Source organism: Salmo salar, chromosome ssa24, assembly GCF_905237065.1.
Source record: "Salmo salar chromosome ssa24, Ssal_v3.1, whole genome shotgun sequence".
Lineage (NCBI taxonomy): Eukaryota > Metazoa > Chordata > Actinopteri > Salmoniformes > Salmonidae > Salmo > Salmo salar.
In genome coordinates, this window is record NC_059465.1 from 26,916,886 (window position 1) to 26,940,372 (window position 23,487).

The 23,487-nt window shown below is 44.6% G+C and overlaps 1 protein-coding gene and 1 non-coding gene across 3 annotated transcripts; one reads left to right on the top strand and one right to left on the bottom strand.

Annotated features, from left to right (window-relative positions):
• Nucleotides 1-9,213: 9,213 nt before the first annotated feature.
• On the top strand, nucleotides 9,214-15,190 carry LOC106585413 (UDP-glucuronosyltransferase 2A2). Of its 2 annotated transcripts, none has more exons than XM_045706742.1 (2): nucleotides 9,214-9,394; nucleotides 13,534-15,190. In XM_045706742.1, the coding sequence occupies exon 2, from the start codon at nucleotides 13,548-13,550 to the stop codon at nucleotides 15,129-15,131; it is 1,584 nt and encodes a 527-aa protein (XP_045562698.1). In that variant the 5' UTR covers nucleotides 9,214-9,394; nucleotides 13,534-13,547; the 3' UTR covers nucleotides 15,132-15,190. The 2 variants fall into 2 exon arrangements, with proteins under 2 accessions (XP_045562698.1, XP_045562699.1); XM_045706743.1 differs by lacking the exon at nucleotides 9,214-9,394 and adding an exon at nucleotides 10,535-10,824.
• A 6,828-nt stretch (nucleotides 15,191-22,018) lies between these two features.
• trnat-ugu (transfer RNA threonine (anticodon UGU)) lies at nucleotides 22,019-22,092 on the bottom strand. The gene has a single exon. It is a non-coding gene; the product is annotated as a tRNA-Thr (tRNA).
• Nucleotides 22,093-23,487: the final 1,395 nt, after the last annotated feature.

Sequence of the window (23,487 nt, forward strand, 5' to 3'; positions counted from 1 at the left end):
GCGAGAACTTGCCAAGAAACTGAAGATCTCGTACAACGCTGTGTACTACTCCCTTCACAGAACAAACTGTCTCTAACCAGAATAGAAAGAGGAGTGGGAGGCCCTGGTGCACAACTGAGCAAGAGGACAAGTACATTAGAGTGTCTAGTTTGAGAAACAGATGCCTCACAAGTCCTCAACTGGCAGCTTCATTAAATAGTATCCGCAAAACACCAGTCTCACCGTCAACAGTGAAGAGGCGACTCCAGGACGCTGGCCTTCTAGGCAGAGTTCCTCTGTCCAGTGTCTGTGTTCCTTTGCCCATCTTAATCTTTACTTTTTATTGGCCAGTCTGAGATATGGCTTTTTCTTTGCAACTCCCATCACTCTCCTTGGTCAAATAGCCCTTACAAAGCCTGGAGGTGTGTTTTGGGTCATTGTCCTGTTGAAAAACAAATGATAGTCCCACTAAGCACAAACCAGATGGGATGACATATCGCTGCAGAATGCTGTGGTAGCCATGGTGGTTAAGTGTGCCTTGAATTGTAAATAAATCACTGACAGTGTCACCAGCAAAGCACCCCCACACCACCACTCCTCCTCCTCCATGCTTCACAGTGGGAACCACACATGCGGAGATCATCCGTTCACCTTCTCTGCGTCTCACAAAGACACCGCGGTTGGAACCAAAAATCTCAACTTTGGACTCATCAGACCAGACAGATTTCCACCGGTCTAATGTGCATTGCTCGTGTTTCTTGGCCCAAGCAAGTCCTTTAGTAGTGGTTTCTTTGCAGCAATTCAACCATGAAGGCCTCCTCTGAACAGTCTCCTCTGAACAGTTGATGTTGAGATGTGTCTGTTTGTCACGTCCTGACCGGTAAAAGGGGTAATTTGTCATTGTAGTATGCTCAGGGCGTGACAGGGGGTGTTGTTTTTGTGTGTTTTGGGGTTGGTTTGTTTCATGGGGATTTGTTCTAGTTTTCATTTTCTATGTTCATTTTCTATGTGTTCGAGTATGGTTTCCAATCAGAGGCAGGTGTCTTTCGTTGTCTCTGATTGGAAGCCATACTTAGGCAGCCTGTTTTTTCCTGTGGGTTGTGGGTGGTTGTTTTTCGTATAGTCTATGTTACCTTACGGAACTGTCGTGTGTCGTTTTGTTATTTTTTGTTTAAGTGTTCACGTTACTCTAAATAAAGAAGATGAGCACTCAACATGCTGCGCTTTGGTCTAATCCTTCCGACAGCTGTGACAGAACCACCCACCAAAAGAAGACCAAGCAGCGTGGTAAGGAGCAGCAGAGGTATCTGGAGGAATGGACTTGGGAGGAGATTCTGGATGGTAAAGGACCATGGAGGCAGGCTGGGGAGTATCGTCGTCCGAGGGAGGGGATCCAAGCAGTGAAAGAGGAGCGACGATACTACGAGGCGTTATATGCACCGAAAGGCAAGACTGAGAGGCAGCCCCCAAAAAATTTTTGGGGGGGCATACGGGGAGTTTGGCTAGGTCAGGGGGGAGCCCTGACTTAACTTCCCGGGCATACAGGAGAGAGCCGTGGAGATAACCGGAGCCAAGAATGGAGTCAAGCACGGAGCTTGACGCGAGATTCCGGAAGGAGGTACTGGCGAAGAGGGCACGACTGAGCAGGCGTGCAGAGGGGCGAGCGATGCATTACGGGGTGATGCGCACTATCTCGCCCATCCGCATGCACAGTCCGGTGCGGTCGGTACGGGCTCTGCAGCGTTGCCGTGCTAGAGTTGGCACTCAGCCAGGAAGGAGTATGCCTGCTCAGTGCATCTGTCCGCCAGTGCGTCTCCTCGGTCCAGTTTATCCTGCGCCTGCTCTACGCACGGCAGCCCTCATTCCCCAGCACAGCCCAGTTTGCCCTGTGCCAGCGCTCCGCCCGTGCCGGGCTACAGTGACCATCCAGCCAGGACGGGTTGTGCAGGCCGTGCGCTCCAGACCTCCAGTGCATCTCCAAGACCCAGTGTACCCTGTGCCTGCTCCACGTACTCTTCCTCCAGTGCGCCACCATAGCCCAGTACGTCCTGTGCCTGCTCCGCGCACTCTTCCTCCAGTGCGCCACCATAGCCCAGTACGTCCTGTTCCTGCTCCCCGCACTAGCCCGAAGGGGCGTGTTAGTAGCCTGGCGCCTCCCATGCCAGTCCCACGTAGCAGACCTCCAGTGCGCCTCCATAGCCCGGAAAGGCCGGTGCCTGCTTTGAGCACGCGGTCCGCAGTGCGTCTCCCCAGTCTGGTGAGACCAGTTCCAGCACCCCGTAGGAAGCCTCTAGTGATGGTCAATGGTCCGACGTCTCCAGCGATAATCCATGGCACGAAGCCTCCAGTGATGACCCATGGCCCGGAGCCTGTAGTGTTAATCCATGGCACGAAGCCTCCTGTGATGATCCATGGCCCGGAGCTTGTAGGGATGATCCATGGCACGAAGCCTCCAGTGATAATCCATGGCCCGGAGCCTCCAGTGAGGATCCATGGCACAAAGCCTCCAGTGATCATCCATAACGCGGAAGCAGTAGTGATGATCCATGGCACGGAGCCTGCAACGAAGGTCCCCAGTCTGGAACCTACAGAGACGCTCTTCATTCCGGAGCCTCCAGCGACGCTCTTCAGTCCGGAGCCTCTAGCGACCCCTCTCAGCCCGGAGCCTCCAGCAACGCTCCTCAGCCCGGAGCCTCCAGCGACGCTCCTCAGCCCGGAGCCTCCAGCGACGCCTCCCAGTCCGGAGCCTCCAGCGACGCCTCCCAGTCCGGAGCCTCCAGCGACGCCTCCCAGTCCGGAGCCTTCAGCGACACCTGCCAGTCCGGAGCCTCCAGCGACGCCTGCCAGTCCGTAGCCTCCAACGACGCCTCCCAGTCCGGAGCCTCCAGCGACGCCTGCCAGTCCGGAGCCTTCAGCGACGCCTGCCAGTCCGGAGCCTTCAGCGACGCCTGCCAGTCCGGAGCCTCCAGCGACGCCTGCTAGTCTGGAGCCTCCAGCCACACCTGCCAGTCCGAGGCCTCCAGCGACGCCTGCCAGTCCGGAGCCTCCAGCAACGCCTCCCAGTCCGGAGCCTCCAGCAACGCCTCCCAGTCCGGAGCCTCCAGCGACGCCTGCCAGTCCAGAGCCTCCAGCGGTGGTCTGCAACCCAGAGCCTTCAGCGGTGGTCTGCAGCCCAGAGCCTTCAGCGGTGGTCTGCAGCCCAGAGCCTTCAGCGGTGATCTGCAGCCAAGAGCCTTCAGCGGTGGTCTGCAGCCAAGAGCCTTCAGCGGTGGTCTGCAGCCAAGAGCCTTCAGCGGTGGTCTGCAGCCAAGAGCCTTCAGCGGTGGTCTGCAGCCAAGAGTCTTCAGCAACGGTCTGCAGCCAAGAGTCTTCAGCAACGGTCTACAGCCCAGAGCTTCCAGCGGGGGTCGGCAGCGCAGAACAAGAGCTACGCCCGGAGCCAGAGCCACCTCCGTAGTGGGAGGATTGGCGAAGGGGGGGTGTAGCACAGGCCTCCTCTGAACAGTCTCCTCTGAACAGTTGATGTTGAGATGTGTCTGTTTGTCACGTCCTGACCGGTAAAAGGGGTAATTTGTCATTGTAGTATGGTCAGGGCATGGCAGGGGGTGTTGTTTTTGTGTGTTTTGGGGTTGGTTTGTTTCTTGGGGATTTGTTCTAGTTTTCATTTTCTATGTTCATTTTCTATGTGTGGCCGAGTATTGTTTCCAATCAGAGGCAGGTGTCTTTCGTTGTCTCTGATTGGAAGCCATACTTAGGCAGCCTGTTTTTTCCTGTGGGTTGTGGGTGGTTGTTTTTCATATAGTCTATGTTACCTTACGGAACTGTCGTGTGTCGTTTTGTTATTTTTTGTTTAAGTGTTCACGTTACTCTAAATAAAGAAGATGAGCACTCAACACGCTGCACTTTGGTCTAATCCTTCCGACAGCTGTGACACTGTTACCTGAAGTCTGTGAAGCATTTATTTGGGCTGCAATCTGAGGTGCAGTTAACTCTAATGAACTTATCCTCTGCAGCAGAGGTAATTCTGGGTTTTCTTTTCCTGTGGCGGTCCTCATGAGAGCCAGTTTGATCATAGCGCCTGATGGTTTTGCGACTGCACTTGAAGAAACTTTCAAAGTTCTTGGAATGCTCTTGATTGACTGACATTCATGTCTTAAAGTAATGATGGAAAGTCATTTCTCTTTGCTTATTTGAGCTGTTCTTGCTATAATATGGACTTGGTCTTTTACCAAATAGGGCTCTCTTCTGTATACCACCCATACCTTGTCAAAACGCAACTGATTGGCTCAAACGCATTATGGAAAGAAATTCCATAAATTAACTTTTAACAAGGCACACCTGTTAATTGAAATGCATTCCAGGTCACTACCTCATGAAGCTATTTGAGAGAATACCAAGAGTGTGCAAAGCTGTCATCAAGGCAAAGGGTGGCTACTTTGAAGAATCTCAAATATAAAATAGATTTGGATTTGTTTAATACTTTTTTGGTTACTACATGATTCCATATGTGTTATTTCATAGTTTTGATGTCTTCACTATTATTCTACAATGTAGAAAAAAGTTAAACTAAAGAAAAACCCTTGAATGAGTGGGTGTGTACACACTTTTGACTGGTACTTTATATGCTGTCATAGTGGTGACACAAGACCACATGTAAAATCTATGGAAGAATAATCAGGGACTGAAAATAATAGGGGGGCAGAAACTGAGGAGGCCCAAATACAGTAGTCTCAGATTTCAAGTGTGTGTGTGTGTGTGTGTGTGTGTGTGTGTGTGTGTGTGTGTGTGTGTGTGTGTGTGTGTGTGTGTGTGTGTGAGAGAGAGAGAGATGTCTAAATAACGTTTCCGAAACTGAAACACACATTAGTTTGCGATGACAACAGTGACGCCGTTGACAGCCTAGGCAGGCAGTACAATTGATGTCATGAAAAGCATTGTATTGTCCTGTTTTTCTGGATTATTGTGGTACGCATAGAGTTAAGATCAGGTGTCATATCAGTTATAATACCATCTATGGCTACTGTCACCTGCCCCAAATTGGCCAACCCACAGAATAAGCTTGAAAATCTGGTCTGATCTTTCCATCGTCTATATAAGTTCTTTATTACTCTTTTTAACCTGGATGATCAGTTGTAGATAAGGGACAAACTTTTATCTTCTACCACTTAATAATGAGCATGTGTAACTCAATATCTACAAAGTGCACAATGCTCCTTTTTCAAAGCACCCTTTTTTCTACCCTTTTCACTGCCCTGACCTTGAGTTCAGTCTCTAATCACTGAGGCCCTCACTAGTGTATGTAGTTCCATCTGAGTGTGTGTGTGTGTGTGTGTGTGTGTGTGTGTGTGTGTGTGTGTGTGTGTGTGTGTGTGTGTGTGTGTGTGTGTGCACCCAACTAGCTGCAGGTATTGGACCCTGTAATGCCATAGAAACCATGGTAAGTTTAATAGCATATGTGAGTAAAGTATTAATGTCGTTTTTATATGAAAAAATCTGTAATAGTGATCGTCTACTGTATGTATTTGCTAAGCAGCTGAGGTACTGAGGTCACTGAAGCGCTGTATATAACGTCATATAACGCTGTATGATGCCTCCTTCGCTCACTTCACACATACGACATGTATGTAAGGGGTGCGTACTGGCGGCAGAAGAGCAAAAACTGGCGGCAGGAGAGCAAAAACTGTGTTTCCAACGGCGCAGTTTAATAATAAAAATCACCGTAAACAGAACAATAAATACAATGGGTACAAAACCCGTCGCACACCAGAATAACGTGCACAAGAACTTACAATAAACAAGTCCGGACAAGGACATTGGGGGAAACAGAGGGTTAAATACACAACATGTAATGATGGAATTGAAACCAGGTGTGTGGGAAGACAAGACAAAACAAATGGAAAATGAAAAGTGGATCGATGATGGCTAGAAGACCGGCGACGCCGACTGCCGAACAAAGAGAGGGACCAACTTCGGCAGAAGTCGTGACAGTGAATCAATCTACCCTAAGTATGCAAATCTCTACTGATAATCCACCACATCATATTTACAGTATGGAGGCTGATTTCATGATAGTCATTTCACGACTATGTAGAGTATAGTCTATTGACAATATTAAATAGTCCTTGTCATGTTTTCAAATTTTTAAATGACACAGTGGGCCGCTGACATATTTTTTCACAATACAAAGACAAAGACATAGTGTCAGTGGTCATATGAACCAGGAGGATTTAGTGCAGCAGAATAAAGAGAAACTATCAGGGGAAATAGCAGCACCAAAAATACACCTATGCGAGTCACATCCATGTTCAACATGAAAGTACATTTTCCCGACAGAAACTGTTAATGTGAGTTGGAGAGAGTTAATATTTTTAACGTTATACGCTAAACAAAAGATTAAGAATGGCTTTGTCTCACAGTCATACTTTTGAAGAACAACTGAATGGAAGATGAGACAACATCACGGAGGGGCTGTGGTTACTCAAGGCATTCATTTACGAGGTCACACACACCAGCATGCAGGTGTAGGTCAGCCTGGCCTCAGAGTCATACAAAACATACTTTACGTATTTCTGAGCACCTCCAAGACGTATGATACCTACTTGGTGTAGTTACTTTAGACAGAAACGAAAGTAGGGAGGTTGGTCGGGGAGTCTGGATAGGCGCAATCAGCGACCGTCTAGCAATCCAAAGGTTGTGTGTTTGAGTCGCGTCAGGGACAACTGGAGCATTTTAGCTAACCTTTCCCCTTATTTTAAACTTAACCCATTTCACCTAATCTGCTACGTAAATTACCCTAACCTTTGTCATTAGTTAAATACCAACGTAAATTCCCCCTGTAATTCCCACCCACTCACACACAAAGACACAGACAAAGATTTACAAATATATAAGCAAACAGGTGCAGTTCAAACAATAAATATCTTTCTTCCTAAAAAGGAATAAGAAGAACAGTGACTGGAACCAAAACTCTGCTTTCATATCATGTCAACGATGTACAGTATATTACCAGATGGCAGTCTCTATGGGGGTACCACAGGGTTCAATTCTTGGGCCAACTCTTTTCTCTGTATACATAAATGATGACGCTCTTGCTGCTGGTGAATCTCTGATCCACCTCTACGCAGACGACACCATTCTGTACACTTCTGGCCCTTCTTTGGACACTGTGTTAACAACCCTCCAGACGAGCTTCAATGCCATTCAACTCTCCTTCCGTGGTCTCCAACTGCTCCTAAACACAAGTAAAACTAAATGCATGCTCTTCAACCGATCGCTGCCTGCACCTGCCCGCCTGTCCAGCATCACTTCTCTGGACGGTTCTAACTTAGAATTTGTGGACAACTACAAATACCTAGGTGTCTGGTTAGACTGTAAACTCTCCTTCCAGACTCACATCAATCATCTCCAATCCAAAGTGAAATCTCGAATTGGCTTCCTATTTCGCAACAAAGCATCCTTCACTCATGCTGCCAAACATACCCTCGTAAAACTGACCATCCTACCAATCCTCGACTTCGGCGATGTCATTTACAAAATAGCTTCCAATACCCTACTCAACAAGCTGGATGCAGTCTATCACAGTGCCATCCGTTTTGTCACCAAAGCCCCATATACTACCCACCACTGCGACCTGTACGCTCTCGTTGGCTGGCCTTCGCTTCATAATCGTCGCCAAACACATTGGCTCCAGGTCATCTACAAGACCCTGCTAGGTAAAGTCCCCCCTTATCTCCGCTCACTGGTCACCATAGCAGCACCCACCTGTAGCACGCGCTCCAGCAGGTATATCTCTCTGGTCACCCCTAAAGCCAACTCCTCCTTTGGTCGTCTCTCCTTCCAGTTCTCTGCTGCCAATGACTGGAACGAACTACAAAAATCTCTGAAACTGGAAACACTTATCTCCCTCACTAGCTTTAAGCACCAGCTGTCAGAGCAGCTCACAGATCACTGCACCTGTACATAGCCCATCTATAATTTAGCCCAAACTACTACCTCTTCCCCTACTGTATTTATTTATTTTATTTATTTTGCTCCTTTGCACCATATTATTTATATTTTATCTCTGAACTTTCTTCAAACTACAAATCTACCATTCCAGTGTTTTTCTTGCTATACTTTATTTACTTTGCCACCATGGCATTTTTTTGCCTTTACCTCCCTTATCTCACATCATTTGCTCACATTGTATATAGTCTTATTTTTTTTTCTTCTACTGCATCATTGATTGTATGTTGTTTTACTCCATGTGTAACTCTGTGTTTTTGTATGTTATCGAACTGCTTTGCTTTATCCTGGCCAGGTCGCAATTGTAAATGAGAACTTGTTCTCAACTTGCCTACCTGGTTAAATAAAGGTGAAATAAATAAAATAAATAAAGATCACTGTCTGACAAATCTGCAACACAATCCTGGAAACTCCCTGTGAAATGTGAAAGTAGTTTGCACAACAACCCTATTGGGGGTGTAAATTGATACCCACTTTTGCAGTTGCATCTGTCGGTGTTGTGTGGGAATAGTGCAGGTAGTGTGTCTTCATGGAACCAGCATTATGCAGAATACCTCTGGTGAATGTTTTTCAGTAGCCTGTATTATTTTGTATGAGAGGACTGCCCCCCTGTGGCCAAGTCTGACCTGTAATATTTAAGGCTCAGTTCAAGAAAACCTGCATGTTGTTTCCCTGCAGTACTGTAGCTATTTTTCCAATGGTCAAATAAAATCTAACAATTAACACTAAAAACCTCATAGCATTTATACTACTACTACTACTACCATGTAAACTCCCCTTCACAGGTAGATGCTTCCACACTTTTCAGAATAAGAAGTGTGTGCACAGACAGGCAGTCATTTATATAAAGACACTGAAAACATTGCTAAGTTGTTTTGAAAACAGAACATATTATCCATGAATTATGGCCCATAATACTTATAGTATCACCTCTGACTGTATTCAAATGACATGGATATCAAACATAATTTGCAGTAGGCTGCATAGAGTACTTAGGAGAATGACACACATGACCAGCCTTGGACCCACTCCCCGGACCAACTCCAATTTTAGTTTTTCAAACAGATTTGTTAATTATTTTATTTCAGTTTACTAAACAGTTTTTTCATGATCAGTTTCCATTTAAGTTCACGTTTTAGTTCACTACAACAATGTTGAACTAATGACTATTTCCTAATACATAAAAGGAAGCCAACACATAAAAGCCTTACGCAATTACAGGGGTGTTATTACGCTGCATGTCAGAACTTGTGAACTTTGAACAAGAGAGCACAGATTAGTTGTGGCAGCATAAGTTCGGTTACTCCAGCTCAAAGCCACAGCCATAGGACTACTTTCAGTGTTTGCAAACTGCTGTTTAGGGGGGGGGGTAGCCAAACATTACTTTGGATTTTTTGACTGGGATTTTTTGGTAAGTGTTTATGTGAATAAAATCTAGTTTAAAGTAACAGTTAAAGTAGTGGAATATCGGAATAGTTAAACCTGTTGTTGAAACAGTTTCTGATCTCAGTACCTGGTGTTGAAAACATGGCATCATCATACCTACAACGTTCTCAGATTAACCCATTGGAACTCATATCGATCTATGTTTACAGAGAATTATAGAATACCTATAAACTTGACTTGATTCAACAACCTTTAGACAATATAAATGTCTAACATCTCAAGAAGCATCCTCCACAAACATTTGTAGTTATACAAATCCATATAAAACTCAGCATCACCATTCAAATTAGATTAACTCCTTTGATTGAATATTTTCAGTGAGGTCTAACAAAGCTTTTTGTAAGGTATGTAAACAAAAGAAGAGTTTTTAAAGAGACGTTGTCAGAGTACCGTAATTTCCGGACTATAAGCCGCAACTTTTTTCCCACACTTTGATCCTCGCTGCTTAAACAATGACGCGGCTAATATATGGATTTTTCCCGCTTTCAAATTTTTTTTGTTCAAAAAAACACATTCTGTGACGTGCTCAGTTTTTTGGCGGCATGAAGCTTTCATTAGACCAATGAAATTGCCGAACGGGTTAAGGTCAAACAACTTTTTTGTTTACTGTTTAAATTAAATCGAGCGCTCTCAAACTTCCCATCATTCTGATTACGGTAGTCATTTTGTCACCCTCATCATGGCAAAGACGCGGAGAAATGCATATGATGCAGCTTTCAAGTTGAAGGCGATTGATCTGGCTGTTGGAAAAGGAAATAGAGCTGCTGCACGGGAGCTTGGTCTTAATGAGTCGATGATAAGACGTTGGAAACAGCAGCGTGAGGAATTGACTCAGTGCAAAAAGACAACTAAAGCTTACTGCTAATTTTTTATGTTTTGTTACAAGCCGTGTTTCGTTAAAGCCTATTTATTTTTGTTACAAGCCGTGTTTCGTTAAAGCCTATTTATTTTTGTTACAAGCCGTGTTTCGTTAAAGCCTATTTATTTTTGTTACAAGCCGTGTTTCTTTAAAGCCTGTGTAAAGTTCATTTGTTTCAATGTACCGATAGGCACCTGCGGCTTATAGACATGTGCGGCTTATTTATGTTCAAAATAATATATATATTTTTTAAATTCAGTGGGTGCGGCTTATATTCAGGTGCGCTCAATAGTCCGGAAATTACGGTAGCTCCCATCCTATGCATATTTCGTGTTGCATCTGGGCTTTGCCAGTGGAAACAATTGTGTCACGTAACAAGGAAGCTTTATCCAGACATAGAGAGAACTTGCACAACTTTAGAAGTAATGTGCCTGAAGGCTTGACAATGACTGGGAGAATTGTGACAGCATTGGAAGATTTCATAGCATTACACAGTGCCTCTACGTTTTCAATTGAACATTGACTACTTATTTACAGTAAGTGTAAAGGTTTTTATTGTGTAAATTTTTTTGTCAAATTGTCTTTCGTTTACGAACACTCGCACTGACTCTTTCCCCCTTACTAGCTCTGACTTTGCTGATAGCTACTTTATTGAGGAAAAATGTACTTACTATGACTGTGATATGTGAAGAAAGAACTCTCCGGGAAAAAGAAAAGTGGAGGTGTATGTTTCATGATTCACTACTCATGGTCTGATTGTGGTAACATACAGTAGAGGAACTCAAGGCCATTTGTTCTCGCAATCTGGAATACATCACCATCAAATGCTGACTGCGTTACCTTCTGAGATAATTTCTTCGGTCATCGACACAGCCGTGTATATTCCCCCCAAACCGACACTGTGACGGCTCACAAGGAACTACACTGGACTTTGTGCAAACTGGAAACCGCATATCTTGAGGCCGCATTTATTGTAACGACAAGACAGCCTACAGGGAAGAGGTTAAGACCCTGGTGGAGTGGTGCCAGAAAAATAACACCTCCCTCAATGTCAACAAAACGAAGGAGCTGATCGTGGACTTCAGGAGACAGCAGAAGGAGCACGCTCCCATCCACCTCAACAGGACCGTAGTGGAGAGGGTGAAAAGCTTCATGTTCCTCGGCATGCACATCACTGACAACCTGAAATGGTCCATTCATACAGACAATGTGGTGAAGAAGGCGCAACAGTGCCTTTTCAACCTCAGGAGGCTGAAGAAATTCAGCTTGGCCCCTAAGACTATCACAAACTTCTACAGATGCACCATTGAGAGCATCCTGCTGGACTGTATCACCGCATGGTACAGTAATTTCACCGTCCGCTACCGCAGAGCTCTCCAGAAGGTGGTGCGGTCAGCTGAACGCATTACTGGGGGCACACTGCTGTGTCACAAGAAGGCCAAGAAGATCATCAAGGACCTCAGCCATGACCTATTCGACCATCTAGAAGGCGGAGACAGTACAGGTGCATCAAAGCCGGGACCAAGAAAATGAAAAACAGTTTCTATCTCCAAGCCATATTACTGTTAAATAGTCACCATTAGCCGGCATCCGCCCAGTACTCTGCCCTGGACCTTAGTCACTGTTAATAGCCAGCTACCACCTGGTACTCTACCCCGCACCTTAGAGACTGCTGCGCTATGTACATAGACATGAAATAATGGTCACTTTAATAATGTTTGCATACTATTTTACCAACTTCATATGTATACACTGTAAAGTGCCTTCAGAAAGTATTCATACCCCTAACATTTTGTTGATACAGCCTGAATTCAAAATTGATTAAATACATTTTCTTTCTCACACAATACCCCATAATGACAGTTAAAACACGTTTTTAGACATTTTTACACATTTATTTAAAATGAAATAAAGAAATATACATAAGTATTCACACCCCTGAGTCAATACATGTTAGAATCACCTTTGGCAACGATTACAGCTGTGAGCCTTTCTGGGTAAGTCTCTAAGAGCTTTGCACACCTGGATTGTACAATATTTGCACATTATTATTTTTTCAATTCTTCAAGCTCTGTCAAGTTGGTTGTTGATCATTGCTAGACAGACATTTTTAAGTCTTGCCTCAGACTTTCAAGACGATTTTTTACCTATCTGCCAATAGGTGCCCTTCTTTGCGAGGCATTGGAAAACCTCCCTGGTTGAATCTGTGTTTGAAATTCACTGCTCGACTAAGGGACCTTACAGATAATTGTATGTGTGGGGTACAGAGATGAGATAGTCATAAAAACATTATGTTAAACACTTATTGCACACAGAGTGAGTCTATGCAACTTGTTAATCAAATCTGTCACGAGTGCTGTCTTCGAATTCGCTGTCATAAATCAGCCAAGGCGCAGCGTGCCGGTAGTTACACATATTTATTTAGTGAATCCGAACAAAACAAGAAACAGGTGAAACAGAAACAAACGTGACGTTCTGGGGCTGCAATAAACACAGCTGCACAAAAACAAGATCCCACAAAAACAAAGGGAAAAACAGGCTCCCTAAGAATGACTTCCAATCAGAGACAACAATAGACAGCTGCCTCTGATTGGAAACCATAACATAGAAAACAAAACATAGAATGCCCACCCACCTATCACACCCTGACCTAACTAAACAGAGAAAACACAGCTCTCCTAGGTCAGAGCGTGACAAAATCTTTACCCCTGAACTTATTTAGACAAAGGGGTTGAACACATATTGACTTAAGACATTTCAGCTTAAAATGTTTTATGAATTTGTAAAAATGTCTAAAAACATAATTCCACTTTAACATTACGGGGTATTGTGTGCAGGACAGTGACACAAAATCTCAATTTAATTCATTTTAAATTCAGGTTGTACACAACAAAATCTGAAAAAAGTCAAGGGGTGTGAATACTTTCTAAAGGCACTGTACATGATTAACATATGAATAACACAGTAAATTATTGATCTACACAGTAAAGTTATATTTTTCTACTAGCATTAGAACAAGAACTGACAACAACTACTTTATTGACTGAAAAAGTACTTTCTACAACTGTGATATGTGGTTGTCTCATCCAGCTGTCTTAAGATGAATGCAATAAATGTAAGAAAACCTGGATAAGAGTGTCTGCTTAGTGACTAAAATGTTCATGTAATTAAAACCTATTTATTAGGAAATAAGAGATGGAGTTTCTCTGTAACTAACTATTCTTCCTTTGTATCTTTTATCAAAGGATTCACCTAAGAGATGCATCAACCAGCCCTGGTCACGGTTGCTGTTCTGCTCTTCTCTCTGACCACTGTTTATGGGGGGAACGTGCTGGTCTTCCCATTGGATGGAAGCCACTGGGTGAATATGAAAGTCCTCATCGAAGAGCTGCACTCCAGAGGCCATAGCATCACAGTGATTCGTCCAACCACCAACTGGTACATCAAGGAGAAATCCCCTCACTACTCGTGCATTACCATCCCAGTATCTGGTGGTGGATTTGTTGAGGAGGTCTTTAGTTTGTTTGTGACCAGACAATTGCAGATCCAAAGGGAGGGTGGAGGTTTCTGGTCTCGTATTAGTTTGGAGCTTGAGTTGGTGAAGCTTTTCTATGAGTTACACAAGGATTTGGTTGTAATGATGACTATGATATTCGAAGATGCCGAACTAATGCAATCACTTCGCGATGCATACTATGACCTGGTTTTGACGGATCCTGCCATTGGTGGGGGCGTGTTTCTGGCTCACCGAATTGGTCTTCCTCTTGTCTTCAATGTCCGATGGACAGTCCAGGGCGATGGTCACTTTGCCATAGCCCCCTCGCCTCTCTCATATGTCCCATTGCCAGGAGCACTGTTGACAGACAAAATGACTTTTCAAGAGAGAGTCATAAATGTTCTGTTTTATCTTTTTACAAGGTTTCAAATTGCATACGTCATAGACTCTAACTACATTCCGTTCGTACATCGTTACTTCGGCCCTGACGTTCACTACATGTCATTGTTCCAGGCAGCAGACATATGGCTCATGAGGAATGATTTTACCTTTGAGTTTCCGCGGCCCACCATGCCAAACGTGGTCTACATGGGTGGCTTCCAGTGCAAGCCCTCAAAGCCGCTTCCCCAGGACATGGAGGACTTTGTCCAGAAGTCCGGGGACCATGGGGTCATCATGATGTCCCTGGGGACCTTGGTGGGACAACTTCCTGAGGACATCGCTGAGGACATCGCAGCTGCTTTCGCCAAACTGCCTCAGAGGGTCATCTGGAGGCACACTGGGAAGAGACCCACCTCTGTGGGCAACAACACCTTACTAGTGGATTGGCTCCCCCAGAATGACCTCCTTGGACACCCCAAGACCCGAGCCTTTGTTGCCCACGGTGGAACCAATGGAGTCCAGGAGGCCATCTACCATGGTGTCCCTATTGTTGGCCTCCCGTTAGTCTTCGACCAGCACGATAACCTCAATAGGATGAGGTCTAAGGGAGTGGCTAAGATAGTGGACATCGCTACCGTAGACAGAGACATCTTCCTGGAGGCAGTGAAGGCTGTTCTCTATGAGCCGTCCTACAGGGAGAACATGCAGAGGCTATCCAGGCTGCACAGGGACCAGCCCATGAAACCACTGGATCGCGCCATGTTCTGGATTGAGTTTGTCATGAGGAACAAAGGAGCGGCACATCTGAGGACAGAGTCCTATAAGATGTCCTGGTTCACCTACCACTCTGTTGACGTCGTGGCCATGCTACTGGCTATTGTGTTGCTCATAATGCTGGTTATCATTTTAGCTGTAAGGTTTTTGTGGCGTAAGGTGTTTTGTAGGAGGAAAGTGAAACATGAATGATATCGATGTATTAATGAATATACTATCAATTTATCAATAATAAAATATTCAAAATATTATTTGCTGGTATTCTTTCTAACATCAATAAGAAGGTCACAATCATTTATGTGGGTATTTGAAACAATACAGTTGGTTACTTTTGGCAATATATCTTTGCATTCCATTTTTTAAATGTCACCCTCACATTAAGTATTGTACTCCAAATTTGATAGTACTGTATGTTGTAAATGTTGTACTACAGCACAAAAACTCACTTGAGTTGCCTGGTTGAGAGAAAGAGAGAGAGAGAGAGAGCGAGAGAGAGAGCGCGAGAGAGAGGAGGTCTCTCTGACAGGTGACAAGAGCTGATAAAACTCCTGGATCTGATTACAAATAGTTATTACATTTGTATAACAAGGCCAAAGGACCGTGTGTGCGACGTGCATGTGTGCATGTGGGTATGTGTGGGTTTGTGTGTCCAGAGCATAACCTCACCTCCCAGGGTATGTGTCCATTGAACCAGCTGTGGTTTAGCAGGATGCTGCATCTCAGCTTCAGCTCTTCCTTCAGCTCTCTAAGGGAGTGAGACAAAGAGCTGTAGGTAGGCTCGTAGGTAGACTAAAGTTTGTAAGCCTTCTACGACAATTTTGTTATCTGATTTATAACAACCCAAATCAATAGAACTTCAATATAATGCAGGGTTGCTGCATGCAAATCACTTGAGTAAAAATATAAAATAATTTCAATTCATAAATTATTAATAAATTATTTAGCTCTATGAACCTGAGTTCGCTACCTCACTTTATTTTAACCTAAAATGCTCAGTAGACCACATACTGGTCCACATGGTAGGCTATGTGGCCTGCTGAGCGTTTAGCGAGTATTCAGAGCCCTCTAGCAACTTTTTCTGGTGTTATTGGAGACTTTTAGAGACTCTGACGTGAAAGCACGAATCTTTCTTACTCTTCTTAACGAGCAGCGGGTGCTGCCGTGGGCCCCACCCCTGTCCCAAAGCACTCAACTTTGCTGCCCTGTTTCCAATTGTCCACATGACTGGGAGAACCTATTGTTAGGGTTTGACCAACTATTTGTGTGCATATCCTATATAATATAACAATCTGTTTGCATAACCTATATAATATAACACAGATGCTATAATGATAAGTTTATTAACTATAAGATGATTGAATACTGCTATATGTTAGAGGAAGTGGCTCATGTGATGGTGGGTCATGTGGACAGAATGCTGATGCTTTAAAACAGGGTTTTGCAAGAGCTTTTCTGTAGAATAATAGCAATAACAGGATATGGGTGAAAAGTATATGCAGGGGGGTGTAAGGGTTTTAGAGAACTGTGCATTTTGCAGTCACAAGATGAGACATCTGCCAGAGACAACAGCTACGCCAGGAAACAGGAGTGCGTCTAGAGGTTGGGACCAACCTGCACGCCAACGATAGGCTGGAATAAGTCTAAACCATATTCTAGCCTCTACTATGACAGGCCCTCAGGGAGAGGGAACTAAGTCTGTCCAGTATTTAAGGAAGAACTTGTGATGTCATTACCAGTTCTCTGTCTGCCCTGCGAGGTGTTACAGAGAGCCCATATATACGAGCCACCCATTTACCATTCAAGTGTTTGCATTAATTAAAGTACAAATAAATCTGAAGTTACTATTTGCTGACTATTTTGTTCTGATACCAGATCGAATTAACGCAACTTAACACTATGTAAGTAAATACATTTCGAAAATGTAAAACAACGATGTATTATTGGCTAACTAGCTACAGTACAGGCTAACTCAAATTAGCTGCTAAATGAGCTAGCTAGCTATCTAATGAACTTTACATACTGAATAGGTAGCTAGCTAAGTTAATTAAATATCACTAGCTACTTAATTAGCTAGCTGTTTTGATGTATTCATCACTGTAAAAACTCCAAATGCATTTGTAGGTAGCTAGCTAACAACCATGGAGGAGGGTGATAGGATAACAGCCCAAACTGTCAAAGTGAGAGAGTAAGCTATTCTGGATAGGGCAGGTACTTGTGTAGTTCCAGTCCCTAGAAGTCAGGATGGAGATAGTAAAAAAACATAATATTCAGTGCGGTGTAAATTGAGTATAATGAAGTCTGTTTCTTGAGAGGTTTTCTGTCCTCAGATAAAGAGAGCTATGAAAGCCTGTCTACAGATGAATAAGGTCCCACTGAAGAGCAGTGGTTCTCAGTCCTGGTCCAGGGGACTCAAAGGGGTGCACATTTTTGTTTTTGCCTTAGCACTGCACAGCTGATTCAAATGATCAACTCATCATCAAGTTTCAAGTTGTATTTATGTATTCATTTGTGATGGTATCCTTGATATGATCCTGTTATTGTCACATGCACATGTGTGTGCACATGCATCTATCTATCTAATGTTATCATGATTTGTTATAAGGGATATTATACTTTAGTAATCCACAATTACCTGGAGATGTAAAAGTCTAATAATGACATTATCTTCCATAGTCCTGCAGATACCTTGTAACTGGAGATTATTTCAAAACGATTACCTACAGTTTTTTATTTATTTATTTTATTTCCCCTTTATTTAACCAGGTAGGCTAGTTGAGAACAAGTTCTCATTTGCCACTGTGACCTGGCCAAGATAAAGCAAAGCAGTTCGACACATACAACAACACTGAGTTACACATGGAATAAACAAACATACAATCAATAATCTATATACAGCATATACAGAAAATCTATATACAGCATGTGCAAATGAGGTAGGATAAGAGAAGTAAGGAAATAAATAGGCCATGGTGGCAAAGTAATTACAATATAGCAATTAAACACTGGAATGGTAGGATGTGCAGAGGATGAATGTGCAAGTTGAGATACTGGGGTGCAAAGGAGCAAGATAAATAAATAAATAAATACAGTATGGGGATGAGGTAGATTGGATGGGCTATTTACAGATGAGCTATGTACAGGTGCAATGATCTGTGAGCTGCTCTGACAGCTGGTGCTTAAAGCTAGTGAGGGAGGTAAGAGTCTCCAGCTTCAGAGATTTTTGCAGTTTGTTCCAGTCATTGGCACCAGAGAACTGGAAGGAGAGGCGGCCAAAGGAAGAATTGGCTTTGGGGGTGACCAGTGAGATATACTTGCTGGAGCGCGTGCTACGGGTGGGTGCTGCTATGGTGACCACTGAGCTGAGATAAGGCGGGGCTTTACCTAGCAGAGACTTGTAGATGACCTGGAGCCAGTGGGTTTGGCGACGAGTATGAAGCGAGGGCCAGCCAACGAGTGCATACAGGTCGCAGTGGTGGGTAGTATATGGGGCTTTGGTGACAAAACGGATGGCACTGTGATAGACTGCATCCAATTTGTTGAGTAGAGTGTTGGAGGCTATTTTATAAATGACATCGCCGAAGTCGAGGATCGGTAGGATGGTCAGTTTTACGAGGGTATGTTTGGCAGCATGAGTGAAGGATGCTTTGTTGCGAAATAGGAAGCCGATTCTAGATTTAATTTTGGTTTGTTTAATTTGAGTCTGGAAGGAGAGTTCACAGTCTAATCAGACACCTAGGTATTTGTAGTTGTCCACATATTCTAAGTCAGAACCGTCCAGAGTAGTGATGCTGGACGGGCGGGCAGGTACGGGCAGCGATCGGTTGAAGAGCATGCATTTAGTTTTACTTGCATTTAAGAGCAGTTGGAGGCCACGGAAGGTGAGTTGTATGGCATTGAAGCTCATCTGGAGGTTAGTTAACATAGTGTCCAACGAAGGGCCAGAGGTATACAGAATGGTGTCGTCTGCGTAGAGGTGGATCAAAGAATCACCAGCAGCAAGAGCGACATCATTGATGTATACAGAGAAGAGAGTCTGCCCGAGAATTGAACCCTGTGGCACCCCCATAGACACTTCCAGAGGTCCGGACAACAGGCCCTCCGACCGCGGAAGCTTTTCAATCTATGGGAATCTCAGACGATACGAAAGAGAGGTTGAACAGGCTAGTAATAGGGGATGCAACGTTTTCGGCAGTTCATTTTAGAAAGAGAGGGTCCAGATTGTCTAGCCCGGCTGATTTGTAGGGGTCCAGATTTTGCAGCTCTTTCAAAACATCAGCTATCTGGATTTGGGTGAAGGAGAAGTGGGAGAGGTTTGGGCGAGTTGCTGTGGGAAGCGCAGGGCTCTTGACCGGGGTAGGGGTAGCCAGGTGGAAAGCATGGCCAGCCGTAGAAAAATGCTTCTTGAAATTCTCAATTATTGTGGATTTATCGGTAGTGACAGAGTTTCCTAGCCTCAGTGCAGTGGGCAGCTGGGAGGAGGTGCTCTTATTCTCCATGGACTTTACAGTGTCCCAGAACGTTTTTGAGTTTGTACTACAGGATGCAAATTTCTGTTTTAAAAAGCTAGCCTTAGCTTTCCTAACTGCCTGTGTATATTGGTTCCTAACTTCCCTGAAAAGTTGCATATCACGGGGGCTATTCGATGCTAATGCAGAACACCACAGGATGTTTTTGTGCTGGTCAAGGGCAGACAGGTCTGGAGTGAACCAAGGGCTATATCTATTCCTGGTTCTACATTTTTTGAATGGAGCATGCTTATTTAAGATGATGAGGAGGGCACTTTTAAAGAATAACCAGGCATCTTCTACTGACGGGATGAGGTCAATGTCATTCCAGGATACCCCAGCCAGGTCGATTAGAAAGGCCTGTTCGCTGAAGTGTTTTAGGGTAGCGTTTGACAGTGATGAGAGGTGGTCGTTTGACCGCAGACCCGCTACGGATGCAGGCAATGAGGCAGTGAGCGCTGAGATCTTGGTTGAAAACAGCAGAGGTGTATTTGGAGGGCGAGTTAGTTAGGATGATATCTATGAGGGTGCCCGTGTTTACGGATTTGGGGTTGTACCTGGTAGGTTCATAGATAATTTGTGTGAGATTGAGGGCATCAAGTTTAGATTGTAGGATAGCTGGGGTGTTAAGCATGTCCCAGTTTAGGTCACCTAGCTGCACGAGCTCAGAAGATAGATGGGGGGCAATCAATTCACATATGGTGTCCAGGGCACAACTGGGGGCAGAGGGTGATCTATAGCAAGCAGCAACGGTGAGAGACTTGTTTCTGGAAAGGTGAATTTTTAGAAGTAGAAGCTCAAATTGTTTTGGTACAGACCTGGATAGTTAAATAGAACTATGCAGGCTCTCTCTTCAGTAGATTGGAACTCTGCCCCCTTTGGCAGTTCAATCTTGGCGGAAAATGTTATAGTTAGGGATGGAAATTTCAGGGGTTTTGGTGGTTTTCCTAAGCCAGGATTCAGACACGGCTAAGACATCCGGGTTGGCAGAATGTGCTAAAGCAGTGAATAAAGCAGAATTAGGGAGTAGGCTTTTAATGTTAACATGCATGAAACCAAGGCTTTTACGGTTACAGAAGTCAACAAATGAGAGCACCTGGGGAATAGGAGTGGAGCTAGGCACTGCAGGTCCTGGATTAACCTCTACATCACCAGAGGAACAGAGGAGAAGTAGGATAAGTGTACGGCTAAAGGTTATAAGAACTGGCCGTCTAGCACATTCAGAACAGAGAGTAAAGGGAGCATGTTTCTGGGCACGATAGCATAGATTCAAGGCATAATGTACATACAAAGGTATGGTAGGAAGAGAGTACATTGGAGGTAAACCTAGGCATGGAGTAATGATGAGAGAGATATAGTCTCCAGAGACGTTTAAACCAGGTGATGTCATCGCATATGTGGGAGGTGGAACAACATGGTTGGTTAAGGCATATTGAGCAGGGCTAGAGGCTCTACGGTGAAATAAGACAGTAATCACTAACCAGGACAGTAATGCACAAGGCATATTGATATTAGGGAGAGGCATGCGTAGCCAAGTGATCGTATGGGTCCAGTGAGTGGTTGGGCTAGCTGGGGACACGGCGATTCAGACAGTTAGCAGGCCGGGGCTAGTAAGCTAGCATAAGGGCCTTAGATGGACGTCGCGATGGGGGAAAGTCTGTTTTTGCCTCCTCATGCGGTGACGTCGATAGACCAGTCGTGGAATTAGTAGGGTTCCAAGTAGCAGAGGGGTCCAAGTCCAATTGGCAAAATGGGTATAGTGGTCCAAGAAACTGGCTGATGGATCAGCTAACAGTCCAAAATGCTCTAGATAGCTAGCAGGCCGCGGTTAGCAGAATGGGCCTTCAGGGGACATCGCGCCTGAGGGGCCTGTTGGGATCCTCGGGCAGATTATGTCGGTATTCTAGTCGTGAAGGATCGGCGGGGTTCCATGCCCCGTACCGGCAGTAGTAGGGTCCCGGATATTGTAGCTGAGGAGTGGGCTTCAGGACTAGCCCAGGAGCCCTAGCCGGGAGATGGGTCTAGCATGGGATAGCCCCAGGCTAGTTGGTGCTAGCTCCGGGACGGAAACATTAGCCAGGAGTAGTCAACCCAGGTTGCAGTTAGCTAGCTGCGATGATCCAGATGAAAAGGTTCAGAGTTTGTGGTAGGAGTCCGGGGTTATGGAGAGAAAAATAGGTCCTGTATGCTCTGGTTTGAAACACGTTGTACGAACTGGCGAGAGCTTTCCGAGCTAAAGGTTAGCTGATGACCGCTAGCAGTGGTTAGCTGACTGATAGCTGGTAGCTAATTAGCTAGCTAGCTTCAGTTGAGGTATTCCAGTTCTGAGGTAAATAGAAATACTTTAGAAAAAAAACAGATCCACACCACATTGGGTGAGGCGGGTTGCAGGAGAGTATTTTGAAGTTGAGGTTTAGGAAAAATATTAAAAAGAATGCGAAGAAAAATATATCTACATGGGACGAGACAAGACAAATACATTTTTTTTTTACATTTGAGTCATTTAGCAGAAGCTCTTATCCAGAGCGACTTACAGTAAGTAGTGAGTGCATACATTTCATCCATTTTTTTTACTGGTCCCCGTGGAAATCGAACCCACAACCCTGGCGTTACAAACACCATGCTCTACCAACTGAGCCACACGGGCCAACCCAAAGACATCTGACTGCTACGCCATCTTGGATCATGTGATCCAAGTTACCGTGTAGAGCACTGCAAGGTTGGGTGACCAGGGCCATCTGGGACTGCCTCCTGGAGGAATTCAGGCGTGTGATGGCTACCTATGTCCTTCATAACTTCATGAGCATGGACACGAGGACCAGGAGGGGATCTTTAGCTCGCCGCTGTGTGCCAGAGGAGAAGTCTCCTGCTCTGCATGATGTTTCAAGGATGGGGGTCCAACAACGCAGCAAGACAGGTAATCCGTGTGCGGGAGATCTTCACCTCTTACTTCTTCGAAGAGGTTGCTGTTCCCTGGCAACACCATAGACTACACTATGCACAACCAAAGGCTCTTCTAAGAGCCATCCACATTGCAATAAGAGTATTCTTCCTTTTACTTAGCTATGTCAACTGCAGTTATTCAATTCCCATTTTCTATCACTTTGATTTCTACTTCTCAGGTGAGGGTGCTGTTTAGGTAAGGGTGTGATGTATGTACAAAAACAAAACAGGCTATTTTAAATCACCGATATCAAAAAAATGCAGAACAATTAGACACCCTATAACCCACACCTACACACTCATGTATCAATCTGATTGATTGATTATGTTGTGCAGTAAGCAGTATAGCTGTGGCTCCTTCCACCTTCAAAGAAAAGGCAAGAGGGCCAACCATGGAGAACAGTAAGACACTTCATTATTTCTATAACTACGCTATATTGTTTGTCCTCGTGTGTCCGTTCATGTTTTTCAGCATAGAGTACTCTGCAGCCACTTAGTGTGGACACCAGGTGAGGCCACACACATATCCCTCTCTCCCCTTCTCTCTAAATCCTCTAGGTTATAGCAGCTGTGTCGGTGAACCCCTCCTGCATCTGAACTGGCTACATAGAGGGCACAGCATGATCAGAGGTGAGAGGTCACTTGGTCAGGTCAACAGGAAGTATTATTAAAGATATGCTTATCATTGAAATTCAGATAGAGATGCAGTAGTCCCCGAGTTAATGATCCAAGGTCAGTTTTGCATTTCACCTCCTGATGATTGACGACTGAGAGTGTTAGCATGTTTAAGTCTTTTTTTATTTTTTTATTATATCTCTCGCCATCTGTCTCTCGTCTGCACGTATGTTTTGATGTGAGAGAGGATGCCAACTCCCAGTCCCGTCATCACCACCTCACCCGCTATTAAGATAACCTTCGGGGCGATTGGGACCCCAAGGCTGGTTAGGAGACACCACTAGAGACACTATGTAATTGTGATGAACTGAGAGAATGTTAGGGTAGCACTGTGATTCATTAATCACATGCTGCCTTCCCTGCTCCTATGTCCTTACCTCTTTCCCTCTTTTACACCAATCTTGCCACCTCTTTCTTCCTCTGTT